Source organism: Suricata suricatta, chromosome 16 (assembly GCF_006229205.1).
Source record: "Suricata suricatta isolate VVHF042 chromosome 16, meerkat_22Aug2017_6uvM2_HiC, whole genome shotgun sequence".
Taxonomy (NCBI): Eukaryota; Metazoa; Chordata; class Mammalia; order Carnivora; family Herpestidae; genus Suricata; species Suricata suricatta.
Window position 1 is genome coordinate 39,539,712 of NC_043715.1, and position 16,495 is coordinate 39,556,206.

The 16,495-nt window shown below is 47.5% G+C and overlaps 1 protein-coding gene across 3 annotated transcripts in view; it reads left to right on the forward strand.

Moving 5' to 3' along the window:
- Positions 1-16,495, forward strand: part of GPATCH1 (G-patch domain containing 1) — a 39,385-nt gene that overhangs the window by 14,748 nt on the left and 8,142 nt on the right. Inside the window, exons 9-16 of one of the 3 annotated variants that reach the window (XM_029925452.1) lie at positions 3,873-3,952; positions 6,494-6,698; positions 8,645-8,941; positions 10,054-10,232; positions 10,475-10,602; positions 11,250-11,386; positions 11,719-11,885; positions 16,092-16,308. In XM_029925452.1, coding sequence (XP_029781312.1) covers positions 3,873-3,952; positions 6,494-6,698; positions 8,645-8,941; positions 10,054-10,232; positions 10,475-10,602; positions 11,250-11,386; positions 11,719-11,885; positions 16,092-16,308 — 1,410 coding nt within the window. The remainder of the gene's footprint in view (positions 1-3,872; positions 3,953-6,493; positions 6,699-8,644; positions 8,942-10,053; positions 10,233-10,474; positions 10,603-11,249; positions 11,387-11,718; positions 11,886-16,091; positions 16,309-16,495) is intronic. The other 2 variants (XM_029925453.1, XM_029925454.1) reach the window with 2 other exon arrangements.

Genomic DNA, 16,495 nt, shown 5'->3' on the forward strand with positions numbered 1-16,495 from the left:
CGCTGTCCTGACAAGGCCTAGGTCGGGGGAGGAGGAGGTCTGGACTCACGGAAGGAGCGAGTATGTGGACAGGGGCTTGTGCTGCTGGTCAGAGGTGGCCAGAGGGCAGACCAAGGAACCAGGCAGCTGGCCAACAGAGGCCAATGCCACCAGCCGGTCAGAAGGCCAGGTGCAGGACCTTCAGCAAGAGGGAGCTTGACCCTGGCACCCAGCCTGTCTCCTCACTTGAGTCCCTGGCTCTACGGGGGCTCTTGTTGGGCTAGAGATGGACATGTCTTAACACCACTTAAATTTCAAGTCAGGGTTTGTAGTGACTCAGATCCTGTGGTTCTTTTTTATTTTTTGAGAGAGAGAGAGAGAGAGAGAGAGAAAGAAAAGTGGGGCTAACCCAGGGCTCGTGTTTGCCTGAAGTGGGGCTCATGCTCACCTGTCGTGGGGCTTGAAGTCATCAACTGTGAGATCTTTGAGATTGTGACCTGAGCCGAAGTCAGATGCTTAACACCTGAGCCACCCAGGCGCCCTCAGATCTTGTGGTTCTAAGTAGTATTTCAGTTTATCTTTCCAGAAAAGGTGCGTAAGGCGGAGACAGTTTGGGACAGGTGTTAGTAGTGTGTGATTTGGAGTCCTCTGGCTGGACTTGGGTGACAGCTGGCTACTGCCCCCCGGTGGGACATTGGGCAAGACTTGTAACCTCTCTGGGCATCATTTGTCAAGTGAGGATCAGATCTACCCTGAGGCTCATTGTGAGGATTAAGTGGCAGAGCTTGGTGTTTGGCCTGGTACCTGCCCAAAGACTGAATAAGTAGTACCTACTCTTCTCTGGTTATAATAAGAACGAGCAGCTAAATGAAGTAAGGAGGTGATTGCTGAGATAAAACAGTCTACAGAGACATCTTAGCTGTTGTCAGATGAAGTTTGATCTAATGCCTGTAGAACACAGCTGAAACATACGTGTTGAAATCTAACCAATCCGAGTACAGGCAGTCCCTAAAGAATGCCTATTTTGCATTTCTGGAAGGAAAAAAGCAGGTGCGAAACAGAAGTGGGTCGCATAATGGCTGCGAACACAAATTCTGAAGACAGGCTGCCTGGATTCGGCCCTGGCTCTGCCCATGTAGCAGCTGTGGCCTCAGGCATCTTTGGCTGGACAGTGGGCATGGCCGTGGCGTCCCCAAGGAGATTTTAATGTACACAGAGGGCTTTAGCCCTGCCTGGCACAGAGCGTGCACCCTAAAGTGTTGTGGCCTCTGTCATTATCACCAAAAAAAGAATCTAGGGTTTTATACAAGATGCTGGAAGAGGGTGCACCCAAAGTTAGTTGATGTCACCTCTTCCTTTTGGTTACCTAGTTTTCAAATCTTCTACTAGGACTATGCACTGTTTTTGTAACTTAAAAAGATGTATATTAATATGCTATAATATATTAATATTACAGATTATGTTAACATGTTAATTATTGATTAAACTAAGTCAATACATTGACAATACTACATGACTAATATTATCAGAGTATACTAATTATATAATAATTACTCATCTGTAATTTGTATACATGTTTAGACCTGTCTCCTGGGTCAAATCTATGGCTTTTCCTTTATTTTATTTTATTAAAAAATATTTTTTAATGTTTATTCATTTTTGAGATAGAGAGAGACAGAGCATGAGTGGGGAAGGGGCAGAGAGAGAGGGAGACACAGTATTGAAGCAGGTCCAGGCACTGAGCTGTCAGCACAGAACCTGAAGCTGGGCTCAAACTCACAGACTGCGAGATCATGACCTGAGCCGAAGTCGGACGCTTAACCCCCTGAGCCTCTCAGGCGCTCCGGCTTTTCCGTCATACAAAACCTTTGTGGTAATTGAATCCCACCCTTCCCCACACCAAGCCTGAGCTGGTGACTTTCTCTGACCCCTCCCCCCCCCAGCTCAGGCTCCCCTTATAAACTCTCTGTTGTGGCCTCCTCGTGTCACCCACCCCCCAGACACAACTTCCATAGTTTTGACCTTAAGGTTTTTCATGGAGTAAATCTAAACTTAGCCAGTCTTCGTGGTTGATTTTTAAATTTTTCTTATTTTTTTTCTCAATGATACATACAACTTTAATAAATATTCTATGGCTCTGTCTTTTTATGCACATTTGTTTTTTTATTTCTTCAGCATAAATTCATGGAGGTAAAATAGCTGGGCTTTAAATGAATACAAAATGCCAAGAGTGTGAAAGGTGTTTTTTGTTTAATTTAATTTTCATTTCAGTGTAGCTAACATACAGTGTTAGTTTTAGGTGTACAATATAGTGATTCAACATTTCCATACAACACCTAGTGCCTATCCTTTCTCCCTCCCCATCACCTGTTTCACCCATCCCCTGCCCACCTCCCCTCTGGTAACCCTCAGTTTCTTCTCTGTAATTTCTGTAATTAAGAATCTGTTTCTTTATTTGTCTCCCTCTCTCTTTTTCTCTTTTGCTCATTTGTTTTGTTTTCTAAATTCCAACATCTGTGTGAAATCCTATGGTATTTGTCTTTCTCTGACATATTTCACTTAGCATAATACTAGCTCCATCCATGTTATTGCAAATGGCAAGATTTCATTAAAAAAATTTTTTTAACATTTTATTTTTGAGAGAGAGAGCATGAGAGGAGGAGGCACAGAGAAAGATGGAGACAGATTCTGAAGCAGGCTCTAGGCTCTAAGCTGTCTACACAGACCTGACACGGGGCTCGAATCCACAAACTGTGAGATCATGACCCGTGCTGAAGTCGGACGCCCACCCGACTGAGCCATCCAGGCGCCCCATGATTTCATTCTTCTTTATGGCTGAGTAATACTCCATTGTGTGTAATACCACATCTTCTTTATCCACTCATCTATCCATGGACCCTTGCGCTGCTTCCGTAATTCGGCTGTTGTGACTAGGGGTGTCAAGAGTGTGAACGTTAATCTCAAATTACCCCATAGAACTTTTGGAACTTCAGAAGCTGGTACAAAAGTTCAACATGAGTTGAAGTGCAAAGAATGGTTTTTGTGGGGAGGATAGTTATAGGGCTGTGCTGCGTTGTAAGCGGCTGAAGACTTATGTCCCCCTGCCACGGGGTGGCCACGTCTACTTCAGGACCACACAGCCACACAGAAAATGCATCTCGTATATATGGATTTTTGCTGTAACCACGAGGCTCAGGAAATCCTTGAGAACCACGGAGCCCCATCTGTGGGGTTGTCTCCGCAAGCAGTGGCCACTCCCTGGCTCCGAGTCGGGGGGCACTGGTCATTCTCTTTCCTGAGTGGTCTTTAGTGATCTTTATCTCTTCTTAGAATTTCGTTTGAGAACAAGACAAAAGTACCTTTTAACTTGGACTGAGAGTAGGCTACAGGCCGGCCTGCTTGTATTGCCTTCTGTGCCTTATTTGGACAGTTGCTGAGGAAATTGGGGGAAGGTCTCCTTCCGGTTCTTCACCTGGGTTTAGAAGTGACTCTTTTATGGTTAGGATTTTGTTTATATCCGTACTTGTGCTCTTGACGTATTTTCTTGAGATCTCTTACTCCCTAGAGTGTATTCTTTGGTACACCTTATCTTGGGTCCCCCTAAGCTGGGCCGTTTCTAAAAGCAACGTTGAGGTCCTCGTGTTGGAGAGCCGTGGCCCCACATCCGGGACAGCCTAATCTGCCCAGGGGGCCGCGGGCCGGGCTGCCGGTCACCAAGTCAACAGAGGTGTGATGGCTTGACCTGCCCTTCTTCCCTCCCCTTTACTGCTCTCTCTGCGAGATACCGTGAACACGTGTGGTATTTATGTTCTGGGAGATAAAAAAAATTGACGTCTTTTGTCTTATTCTAATCTTCTCTGCTTCTGGAATTAATCAATGACATTATTTTGTAGAATCAGAGAAAGATCTTCGATACGTTGGCAAAATTTTGGATGGATTTTCCTTGGCTTCTAAACCTTTATCTTCTAAAAAAGTAAGGAGAAACATTATTTATTTATTTATTTTACTGCTGTAGTACCTAAAATGTTTGCTGCTATGTAATGTGAGTTATTATATTAACCATTGAAAAGTAAGTAAATTCCATTCTCAGAAAGCAACAGCATAATTACGAGTCATTGTTCAGGGAAACATATTCTGCAGTAGAAGTGTCGGTCAGTAAACACATTGTATCCAAAATAGCTAACTGCTAATCTTTTATTTTTTAAATTGCTAATCCTTACAAGAACTTTTTTAATGTTTATTTTTGAGAGACAGAGAGAGAGGGGCAGAGAGTGAACAGGGGAGGGCCACAGAGAGAGGGAGACACAGAATCGGCGGCAGGCTCCAGGCTGAGCTGTCAGCACAGAGCCCTGCACGGGACTCAACCCCATAAACTGACATCGTGACCGAGCCGAAGTCCAACGCTTAACTGACTGAACCATCCAGGCGCTGCTGAGTCGCTAATCTTTTAAATCCAAGTTTTAAGGCAGTGGTTATTTCCATCAAAAAAAGACTTACATTAGAAACTGGTGGGAAAATGGAATTGGCACAATTCCAAGGGCAACGTAACTTAAGGGAAAGTGGAAAATTTTACGAAGCCACGAAGCCGCCACCGCTGCCTCCTCCGCAAGCGGTGAAGAGTGCTGGCCGGCGGGGCAGGGTCCCTCCAGCCGCCGCGCGGGGCCCAGCAGGAGGGACAGAGGCTCCCGCAGGGCAGGTCCCGCAGGGCAGGTCCCGGGGAGACGTCGTGGGCCCCTCCCGCCGGTCCTGTTCCCTGCGAGCTCGCCGGGCCGGCGTCTGGGGCCCTCGTCGGAGCCGCTGGGTGCCAGTGCGGGCGGCTCAGTCAGGCTCGCGGCCGTCCGCCTTGTTGGCATCCCTGTTGTAGACTGTCCCATTCTTCACTCTGCTCTCCGTTTCTGTGCGCGGCGGGCGTTGGTTACGAGCCTCTGTGGCTCGGCCTGGGCTTCTTCAGAACGGGAAGCCAGCGGCAGTGCTGCCTAAACAAGCGCCTTTGGCGGTACAGCAGCTTTGGTTTGTTTAGTTGTGAAAACGTGTTGTAACAGCGAGCAGCATATACTCAGAACAGCTCTGGGCACGTGGTAAACGGATACTATTACCCGAAAGGTCAAGTAACGTCAAAGGACGATGCTAGTGTTTTACGTGAAGGCCGAGACGTACTCGCTGGACTTGGCTCGAGGACCCACTTCCTCCAGGACTGAGTCCTGGCCCCCAAGGACAGCCTCAGAAGCACCGATTCACTGCAGGGGGGCAGAGGGCATCGACCCGGGGGCCCCTGAGGTGCAGCGCGCTGGAGCAGTGCTCCGGGTGGGACAGTGCAGAGAAGCCTGTGTCCACGAAGGCCTTCACGGGCAAGTTTCCCACATCCGGCGCCTGAACCCGGCCTGTTGGTCCAGAGGCCGAGCGGAGCAGTGACTTAGCAGAGGGAGTGGCAGGCTTTGAATCCGACGGGGTTTTGATAGGAGTCGTGGCTACGCACCCCTCCCTTTCTGCCACGCACGTCTGGATTTGTGTGTCGCGGCCATGAGAGTGTTTGCTGGCTGATCTGGGAGCCCGTCTGCTCGAGAAGGCGGTCAGGGTGCGACGGTAAACAGCGCCGTGTCCTGGCAGCGACACTAGCCCTCTTCAGCAGGCTGTCACTGTGCCAGTTGCTGACCCAGGCTGCGTGGCTCAGCCACACGGCTTGCTTGGGAGACCCCGCCTGGCGCCAGCTCTGTGGGGTGGGACGCGGGCATCACTGTCGTCAAACCCTCTGTGGGCCCCAGAACCACGGCCGAGAGCATTCCATGTGTCACTGGTTTCGGAGCTCAGGGTTTCAAGTAGCAGAAACATCTAGAAAATGGCTTAAATAAACTGTCCATAAATACATGCTTGGTAGACTCAGGGCAGGGGAGACCGCTTCGTGCAGCCATTTAAAAGTGCCTGCTACCTTCTCTCAGTGTATCCGTTCTGTCATCATCAATGCCTGAATTTCTCAAAAATATTTCAATTTCAGTACAGTCAGCTTTTGAATTAAAAATACTTCCAAAAAATAAATTCCGAAGCTCTAGTTTGGAATGGAAATGTAACCAGAAAAATAATTCTGAATTGAAAAATAACTTATTTAAAGTCATTATTTCTTTTCTAAGCCTCGAATCAGGACTTTTCTAAGTTTTCTGATTTACAGTAGGCCGGTTCTGCTTGTGGGCCGATACACTGAGTAACCTACTGTCATCTTTCCTATCACATTACACACGCATGTTGTCACCTCTCTGCAGAAGTGGACAGGGGCATCATTAACAATGTGCGGTCATTAGAACAGTGCAGTCCTGGTGACCCTCCAGATCCAGAATGGATGTTGGCTGGACCCCTGGAGAAGCTGTTCCCAGCACGACCCCCCTGCTGGAGGTTGGCCTGGCACGGGCAGGGTTAACAACACTCACGGGTTACGGGTTCTCTTGGGTGAGTCAAACATGGTCATCTTACACAGCCGGTCCCTTCTGAATTTTGTGTTTTGTGTTGTTTTTTTTTTTTTAAGACTTACCCACCACCTGAATTGCCAAGAGACTATCGACCAGTACATTATTTCAGACCTGTGGTAGCTGCAACCTCAGAGAACACTCACTTAGTCCAGGTGTTGTCAGAGTCAGCTGGAAGGCCAAGGCCTGACCCAGGGACACACAGTAGGCACCAGCTGAATGCCTCCAAGCGGGCGGAGTTGCTGGGAGAAACGCCCATTCCAGGTATGTGCTGCAGAGATTAAGAACATTGCATTGATAATAATTGGGGTCACTAAAATCAAAAGGGAAAGTTGTTTTTCAGTGACTCTTTGTACGTGATTTAGTATCCCCACACTGTGAGAACCAAACTGTTCACTGTGAGCGGCCACTGAGCAGTGTGCGCATCCTTTACCTCTTAAGACTTGTTTTCTAACATAAGCTTGGGTTGTGCCATTGATTTCACAGCCCTTGTCTGTTTGGTTTTTTTTAATATTTATTTATTTTTGAGAGACAGAGAGAGACAGATCATGAGCAGGGGAGGGGCAGAGAGAGACGGACACACAGAATCGGAAGCAGGCTCTAGGCTCTGAGCTGTCAGCACAGAGCCCGACGTGGGGCTTGAACCCACGAACTGTGAGATCATGACCTGAGCCGAAGTCAGGTGAGCCACCCAGGGGCCCTGACACAGCCCTTGTCTTAAGCTCAGCAGTTTTCAGACGTGTAGTAATTGGCCAGGAATGCGGTGCAGACCAGGGACACAGGTGCCCTCCCTGTCCCTGCACGGCCTGAGACCATGTGATTTGTTTCCTCAGGGCCAAGGAGGCTGTAGCTCTTTCCCGCAAGTCTAAAAGGAACGAGTGCATCTGAGAGTGTGGACAAGTGTGCAGAATCCCCTGTAGGTTGGTGCAGAGAGGCCCACTGTGAGAGGTGAACTTGGACTTGCCATTTGGGAGCCTAATAGGGATCTCAAATACAGTAGACCAGAGCCGAAGTCTGGGTTCCCCACTTCCTTTCCCAGGCTCCTCCCCTTGGCGTGGACGATGCCACCAGTGACCTACTACTTGGACCAGGATGTAGGAATCCTGATCCCTGCCCACCCAAGTCCATTAGCAGCTCCTTTTTGCGCTGCCCCCAACGCTCTGGCGATGCCATCGCATCTGCATTTGGGCCGCTTCCGGCCTGGAGTGAGCACCCACCCTCTTTCGCCTGGGCTATTGCAGAGCCTCATTATCAGCCTCCTTTTCCCGCCTTCCTCTCTGCAGTCCCTTCCCCTCAACGGCAGCTGGACGGACTGAGTGATATTACTACCCCTATTTAAACACTCCAGTACTTCTCACACTGAGGACAAATGCAGACTCCCCACCGGACCATGGGACCCAGCCCTGTCTACTTTTCCGGTGGTATCTTATCTGTTCTCCCTTAAGGCCCTGAGGTCTAGCGCTGTGATCCTGCTTCCTGCCCTCTGACCCTGGCCACCGTGACGCGCCACGTCAGGGCCTTGATGCTCGCCGTCTCCTTTGCCTCTGCTCTTCCTTCCTACTTCGGCACCTCATTTTACTTAACTCACCACAGATATTGTCTCTTTGGAGGCACCTTCCAGACTTCCCCTGGCCTCCCACGTCCACTAGTGACTCCCTGTGCCCCCTCCCCGCCCTTCCCTCTAGGTCTCCCTCAGTCATGTTGCCCTGTTTCCTCCACGGTCTTCCTCTTGTAGCCATCCTCTGGCGTTGTTGACTTTGGGTTTCTCTGTTGTCCACATGCCCAGCTAGGAGAGCAGGACGGACCTTGTCTGCAGTGTCCTCCGGGCCCAGGACAGTGCGCAGTGGGTGCTGTGACAGGAGTGAATGCCAAAGGGGCAGGTGGCTCTCAACCGGGGCTTGCGCTGGGTGGGACCGTGGAGGCAGCGGCCACCTCAGGCTGGAGGTCGCGAGCCCAGGATGTCAGCTTCCTTGCTCCAGGACCACTCACTCCCCCAATAAACATCCAAGTACTGACCTCGATTTCTGCCGGGTGTAAAGGAGGAGGCGTGTTGTCCTCACTGCCTGGTTCCCAGGGACAGGATACGCGGACAGATGACGAACTAAACGGAAGGTCCTCCAGTCACGGACATTCGTGACACTGAGCATGTAGGTACCACAGAGACGTCAAGATGGTCATCTTAGGTAACTCTTCATCTCTTCCATATTTAGGTTCATCTACTTCAGTGTTAGAGTTTCTGTCCCAAAAAGATAAAGAGAGAATCAAAGAAATGAAGCAGGCAACTGACCTGAAAGCAGCTCAGCTCAAGGCCAGGAGTCTGGCCCAGAAGGCCTCCAGCAGCCGACTCCAGCCCTCCTCTCCTGACACCGGGCCCGGCTCGTGGCACGTGGCACTGAGTGGTGGGACAGCGGCCACGAGAGCCAGCAGCTTCAAACCTTTCGTAAAAGATCCAGAAAAGCAAAAACGATATGAAGCGTTTTTAGTAAATATGAAACGGGGTCAGAAAGGTGAGTGCCAGGCCTGGGTCTCCCACTTCTCAGCCAGTGGAAGCCATCTTGCCATTCTGGCCCTTGTCCTAGACGGAAGGTCCGAGTGTCCCACTCCATGAGTGTTTTGCTTTGTCCTGCTGCAAAGAGTGCAAATATGTCAGTCCCTGGCCCTTGACCTCAGAAAGCAGGAACACGTAGCTTGCGTTTCTCCGTATCTCAGGTCCCAGAGACAGGGGTTGACGTGGAGAACACGGCAGCGGCGGCTGCTAAACCGCAGACCGTTGGCTCTGTGCGCAGGCCTGCCTTCCGTGAGTGCTGCACTTCATACCAAGAGAACAGGTCTTCTCCCACGTGGTCTTAAAATCCTCATCGTCAAGCCCTAAGTTTGACTTAAAAAGGTAGTTGGCTGTTGAACCATTACAAGGGGGAAAAGTCACTGTATCTACGGAGTAAGTGTGGCCAGACCGAGGAGAGGGGTCACCGTCGTTCGCAGGGGTTCTCGTGAGCCTCGTCAGCAAATCCGAGGGGTCGGTTTTGAAAGCAGATCTTGGACAACTGTGTCTTCATTCCCTACTAAGAGCCCACCCGCAGCGTTTATTTGTTAAATTAAAAAAACCCCAAAAGTTAGAAGAAGGAGTGTTTTTCTGTCAAGACTTAGGAATATGGTTTGGATAAACCCATCACTGTCTGGGAGCAGTAGCAAGTTCCTAGCTTCAAAGATTTGTTTTGTTTTGAGAAAGAGGGGGCGCTCAAGTGAGTGAGGGCAGAGAGAGAGAGGGAGAAAGAGAACAGTGGGGTTCACCCAAAGTGGGGCCTGAGCTCACCTGATGCGGGACTCAAACTCAACGAACCTTGAGACCATGAGCTGAGTCGAAGTCAGATGCTTGACTGACTGAGCCACTAAGGATTTATTTAATTGAGCTTGAGCCCCAAATGTTTTGTTCTGTTCTGTGCGGTAGACAGAATTCAATAAAAGCATCATGTTGAGGGGATTGCGATACAGCCGGACAGGTACTCCCCACCATGCTCTTACAAACTGGGGTGCGGGGTACCGCGGGGCCCCTGGATGCTCCCCTCGAAGCCCTCCGTTTTGCTAAGAGTGAAGCGGGTTCTTGCTCCTTGTCCCCCAGATGCCCTGGAGCGTTGCCTGGACCCCAGCATGACGGAATGGGAGCGAGGCCGCGAGCGGGACGAGTTTGCTCGGGCAGCCGTGCTGTACGTGTCTTCCCATTCGACCTTGGCCTCCAGGTTCACGCATGCCAAGGAGGAGGACGATTCCGACCAAGTGGAAGTCCCTCGAGACCAAGAGGTCTGTGGATTGTAAATTTAAAACAACTATTTTAGATCCCTCAGTGGAATGAGAAAAATATGCACGGCGTTATGGAATAAAAAACGATTTTATGCCTTTAGCTTCCGATATAGTTTAGCATCAGTGGTGCAGCATAACTGCCGTTTTGAAAACTTGGAAGGCTGCTTGAAAACTTTCAGTGAAAGAGCAGTCGGGTCGGTGGTGTAACCACTTGATGGAATGGAATAAATGTCTTTTCCCAGAACGACATCAATGACAAGCAGTCGGCTGTGAAGATGAAGATGTTCGGGAAACTCACGCGTGACACCTTTGAGTGGCATCCTGACAAGCTTCTCTGTAAGAGGTTTAATGTCCCTGACCCGTATCCAGAGTAAGTTGGAGCAATCCTCCTCTCCCATACGAGCGCAAGGTCTCCCCTAACCTACTCATATAAGTCCCCTTTTTCTAGATGAATTTACTTGTAAATGCTTAGCGTTGCACATTTTGCAGATTTAACTTTAGTAATTTGTTACTAAAAAAACAATTATCTAACATCCAGAAAGCAAACTTTATTCTCTATCAAAGATGTGCAACTCAGATAATGTCAAGTTACAAAAACTTAATGCTTGTCTAATTTGCCGCCTTTTTAATAATCACACATAGTTTACATTTAAAATGTTACTTGGTTTGACACTTTCTTATTTGATCACAAACTACACAAAAGCACATATAGTCGAATCTGAGGTCTCGTCAGAAAATTTAGGTACATGTCTAGCAGTGGAACTTTTCCTTAATGGGAATATATTTTCAAAGTTAAATTCTAGCTCTTATTATAATAAGAAAATCCTCAGGGGCCCTAACACCAGCCATTCCAAATCTCTAAACTGCTTTGGGAAGCATAACCTCCTTCAGGGACCTCTGAGCAAGTAGAAGCGCTAGTGGTGAAAATCATGAGACGGGAAACTTCTCAAGGGTTAGCTGTTACCCCCACAGCTGTTATTTAAAATTACACACATACATTTTCTTTTCACCCCACAGTTCAACTTTGGTTGGCTTACCAAGAGTGAAACGCGACAAATACTCAGTCTTCAACTTTCTGACGCTCCCAGAGACTGCTTCCTCGCCTACTGCTCAAGTGGCAAGTGAGAAAGTGCCACAGCCACGTGGTCCCGACAGTGAGTGGGGCTTCCTCGGGCCCCTGTGCTGACGTGGTCTCAACCCTGATCCCGTGGGGAAGGCAGAAGGAAAGTGTTAAGGGTGCACTGGTGCGAGCTCTCCGTCCAGTTAGGGAGTCGCTCCCGTGGGCACGGTAGCTCATGTGAGAGCCCGGACGCACTCCGTCTGGGGTTGGGGCTCTCCCTCGGCACCTGGCACGTCCCCAGCACGTCGTACCGCGCCTGGCCCGCGGTTGGTGTGCTGGCGCTCTGGAGGGAGTGAAAGAGCTGCAGGGGGGAGCTTACCTCTTGCTTGCCAAATTCGGATCTGATGTCTGTGTCCTACCTTTCAGAATCAAGAAAACCGTCCAGATGGGATACATCTAAACAAGAAAAGAAAGAAGATTCCATTAGCGAATTTTTAAGTTTGGCTAGATCAAAAGTTGGTCCACCTAAACAGGAGGCCGGTCCATTAGTGATCAGAGAGGAGGAGCATGAGACGGAGTCGCCCTCGGATAAGGTATCTGGGGCTCCCAGGTTCTCTCTTCCAGGCTGGCTGCAGTGGTTTCTTTCTCTGTGGTGGTGCTTCATCATCACTTGACAGGAGGGATGTGCAAGCTCTCGGCGAAGGGCCAGGTATTAAACATTTTCTGCTCTGTGGGCCACATAGTCTCTATTGCAACCACTCAACTCTGCTGTCGAATGTGAAAGAAATCACAGGCAGTATGGAAAGAAAATTGGGTTCATCTATGTTCCAATAAAACTTTATTTACAAAGCAGACAGTGGGTTGGATTTGGCCCATAGGTTGTAGTTGCCAGCACCTGCTCTACATTGCAGTAGTTTCAATCATATCTTTGATCATATGAGGAAATGTATAAACTTCTTTGCCAGGGGTGGCTTTCACTTAGCATCAGCCATTGAAATAAAATTCAGTGTGTTTTCTTTTATGGGGAATATACAGAAAATATCCATTGGGTTTGTAAAAGATTGCTGGTCTAATAGTTAAAAGTTGAATTTACTAAAAAGTTGGTTTTATTTCTTTTTAAAACAATTTTTGTGTTTATTTATTTTTTTAAAAAGAAAGTACCTGAGTTTCCTTTCAGCTCAGACTTAATAGTTTCCTTGTTATTGTTAAAAAAAGATATCAATCAAGTGTGGACATCTTGCTGAATAGAAACTGTAAAGGAACTTACTTTTTTTTTTAATAGTTTATGACCAAGTTGGTTTCCATATAACACCCAGTGCTCTTCCCCACAAGTGCCCCTCTCCATGGCATCACCCCCCTTTCCCCCTCCCTCTTCAACCCTCAGTTTGTTCTCAGCATTCAGAAGTCTCTCATGATTTGCCTCAATCTCTCTCCCCAACTCTTCCCCCCTGCCTTTTTCCTTCCCATGGTCCCTTGTTAAGTTTCTCCTGTTTGACCTATGAGTGACAACATTTGGTATCTGTCCTTCTCCGCCTGACTTATTTCACTTATTTCACCTCGAGGTCCATCCACTTTCCTACAAATGGCCATATTTCATTCTTTCTCATATATACCACATCTTCTTGATCCACTCATCATCCATTCATCAGTTGATGGGCATTTAGGCCATGATCCATGATTTGGCTATTGTTGACAGTGCTGCTATGAACATTGGGGTACATGTGCTCCTATGCATCAGCATTTCTGTATCTCTTGGGTAAATCCCTAGCAGTGCTATTGCTGGGTCATAAGGGAGTTCTATGGATAGTTTTTTGAGGAACCTCCACACTGTTTTCTAGAGCGGCTGCACCAGTTTACATTCCCACCAACAGTGTAAGAGGGTGCCCATCTCTCCACACCCTCTCCAACATCTATAGTCTCTTGCTTTGTTCATTTTAGCCACTCTGACTGGTGTGAGGTGGTATCTCAGTGTGGTTTTGATTTGTGTTTCGCTGATGATGAGTGATGTTGAGCATCGTTTCATGTGCCTGTAGGCCATCTGGATGTCCTCTTTGGAGAAGTGTCTGAGGAACTTACTTTCTTAGAACATGAAGGAATCTATAAGTTAGGAAATAGCAGCAATGCAGATCTTCAGAGAATTTGAGTGTTTTGTGTCGCCTTTTTTTTCTTTCTCTGAAATTATCAGAAAGTTGATTTTATTTCTAATAGCCTCATTTAAAATTATTTTTTAAATGAACACGCATTAAAATGTGCAGTTCAGTGAGGTTTCGGGCAGACACAGATTTATGGCACCGGACCACACCCAGGATGCAGAACGGTACCATCGGTTCCGCCCCCCCTGCCCCCGTTCCCTCATGCTGTCGTGCCCTCCCCTGCAAAACCCGTCAACCCCTGATCTTTTCTCTGTCTCTATAGTTTTGTTCTTTTCAAAATGTTACAAAAATTTGGGGGGGCACCTGGGTGGCTCAGTCAGTTACGAGTCTGGCTTCGGCTCAGGTCATGATCTCACGGTTTGTGGGTTCGAGCCCCGCATCGGGCTCTGTACTGACAGCTAGCTCAGAGCCTGGAGCCTGCTTCAGATTCTCTGTCTCCCTCTCTCTCTGACCCTCCCCTGCTCACGCCGTCTCTCTCTCTCTCTCTCAAAAATAAATAAAACATCTAAAAAAATATTGCATAAATGGAACCAGACAATATACATATATAAACTCTTGAGACTTGTACCTTTGGGATTCATCAGTATTATCTTTTTATTATTATTTTTTTTTATTTTAGAGAGAGAGTGCGAGCAGTGAGAGGGGCATAGAGAGACAGAGAGAGAATCTTAAGCAGGTTCCACGCTCAGCACAGAGCCCGACAAGGGGCTCGACCCCACAACTGTGGGAACATGACATGAGCTGAAGTCAAGAGTCAGATGCTCAACTGACTGAGCCACCCAGGTGCCGCCCCCTTTTTTAAGTTTGTTTGTTTGTTTGTTTAGAGACTGTGAGTGGGGGAGGGGCAGAGAGAAAGAGAAGTCCAAACAGGCTCCTCCTTACTGTCAGCACAGAGCCCTACACAGGGCTTGAACTCACAAACCGTGAGTTCGTGACCTGGTCTGAAGTCCCATTAACTCTGTTTTTTAAATGATTGCTCTATAATATACATGCATACATTTCTCACAGTTTCATTAGAACTGACATGTTTTACCACCTCAAGTGGAATATAGAATCTTGACCAGCCTGTTGGCCCCTTCACTTTCCGGCTTTATGAGGTTGCCTTATGTATTATGTGCCCACGCACTGAAAACCTCATGAGACAGTGTTTTAATTTTTGCTTTCAGTTGTTGGACATGTTTAAGGAACTGATGGGATGATCGTCCGTTTTATTTACTTGGATATGACTATTGCCGTCTCTCTTCCTTGCTTCCCAGAGTGCCAGCCCTCCCTCCCATCATTTCCTCTGTCCGAGGGACTCCGCTTAGTTAGCATTTCTCTTAGGGCAGTTCCAACCCATGCGGGCAGTTCTCTTCATTTTCCTCCATCTGCAGATGTCTGTTTTGTCTGCATTTCTGAAGGGTGTTATTTTCAGACCTAGAATTGTGGGTCAACAGGACTTTCAACCCTTTACGAACGTTGTACCACTGCCCTCTGGCCTTCCTGCTTGCCGATGAGAGATGTCATTGTTCAACTTGTTCCTCTCCTTAGGAAGACGTGGCCTTTCCTCTGGCTGCCCAGGATTTGCCCTTTGTCCTTGGTTTTTGCTGTTTGATTATGATGTATCTGAGTGTGGATTTCTTTGAGGGTCTTTTGTTTGGTGTTTTGCTGAGCTTCCTGAAGTCTTGTCTTTCACCAAATCTGGGACATTTTCAGCCATTATTTTTTCAAATATTTTTTCTGCTCCACACTCCACACTCTTACCCGCCTCCTGTGACTCTGATGACATAAATGTTAGACTTTTTGATATTGGCCCACAGGCCTCTTTTCAGTCTTTTTTCTCTCTGTTCAAATCAAGTTGATCTGTCATCAAGTTCGTTGACTCTTTCCTCTGTCATGTCTGTTCTGCTGTTATTTTGAGCCCATCTAGTGAATTTCTTATTTTGGTTATTGTATTTTTCATTTCTAAAAATCCCCATTTGGTTCTCCTTTATCCCTTTTCTTTCTTTGCTGAGACCGTTTTCTCTCTCTATCTGTTCGACCTTATTCTTGGAGCTCGGTTATAAAAGCTGCTCTATAAATCTTCCACGTGACTCCAGCATTTTTGTCATTTTGAGGTTAGTGTCGATCGATTGTTTTGTAGCCAATTTAGGTTCTCCTGGTTGGTTGTAAACCAAGTAATTTTGAATTGCGTCTTAGACATTTTGACATTTTGGACACTGTAAGACCTTAGGTCTTGCTTAAATTCAAGGGAGAATGGTTCAGTTTTGTTTTAGCAGACAATTGACCTAATTAGGTTCAGGCATCTGCCCTTTATTAACCTCTCTAATCATGGACCGCTGAAGGCTTGATAGACTCTCGAAAACAGGACAGAGTCACTGTGCTAGTTCCTGCTGCATTTTTGTGAGTCCTTGTAATTCTGATTAATGACCTGTCTCCATGAGGGGCTTTCTACCAGTCGACTTGTTCCACAGTTGTTGAATCAGAAACATCACTTGAATGAATGCCATGGGAGTGGTCATTGTTTAGTTAGACCGTGTGTGGTGTGGAGACCCACATACCTGAGCATAAACCTAAGAGTGTTTATGTGTGTGTGTTTCTAGAATGTCTGTCTCCCCTCACCTTTGCTTCTTTTTTCCTGACTCTTATATTTCATTGTTAACACAGAATGTAAGCAAAGGTGTGGATTCACAGACTGAGGGGGAAGGGAGCCGCCCATCCATGGACCTATTTAAGGCCATCTTTGCCAGCTCCTCCGACGAGAAGTCCTCCTCCTCCGAGGATGAGCAAGGTGACAGCGAGGACGATCAGGCGGGTACCGGGGAGGCTGACTTCAGAAGCTCCCAGGAGCCCGACGTGGTGGAAACATCATCTGTGGCAGGTGGTATGTCGCTGCTTTCGATTTGGGGATCTAAGGAAGAAAATGAGGATGTCTCTAGAGAAACTGCTTCTTTGTTCACTGTGCAGTTTTAAACCAGGAGAATTAGCAAGCAATGATGATTTAATCTTGTATATTTTTAATTGTGGATTCAGATATAACTTTCTGGTGCCTTTTTAGGATAGTTATGTTT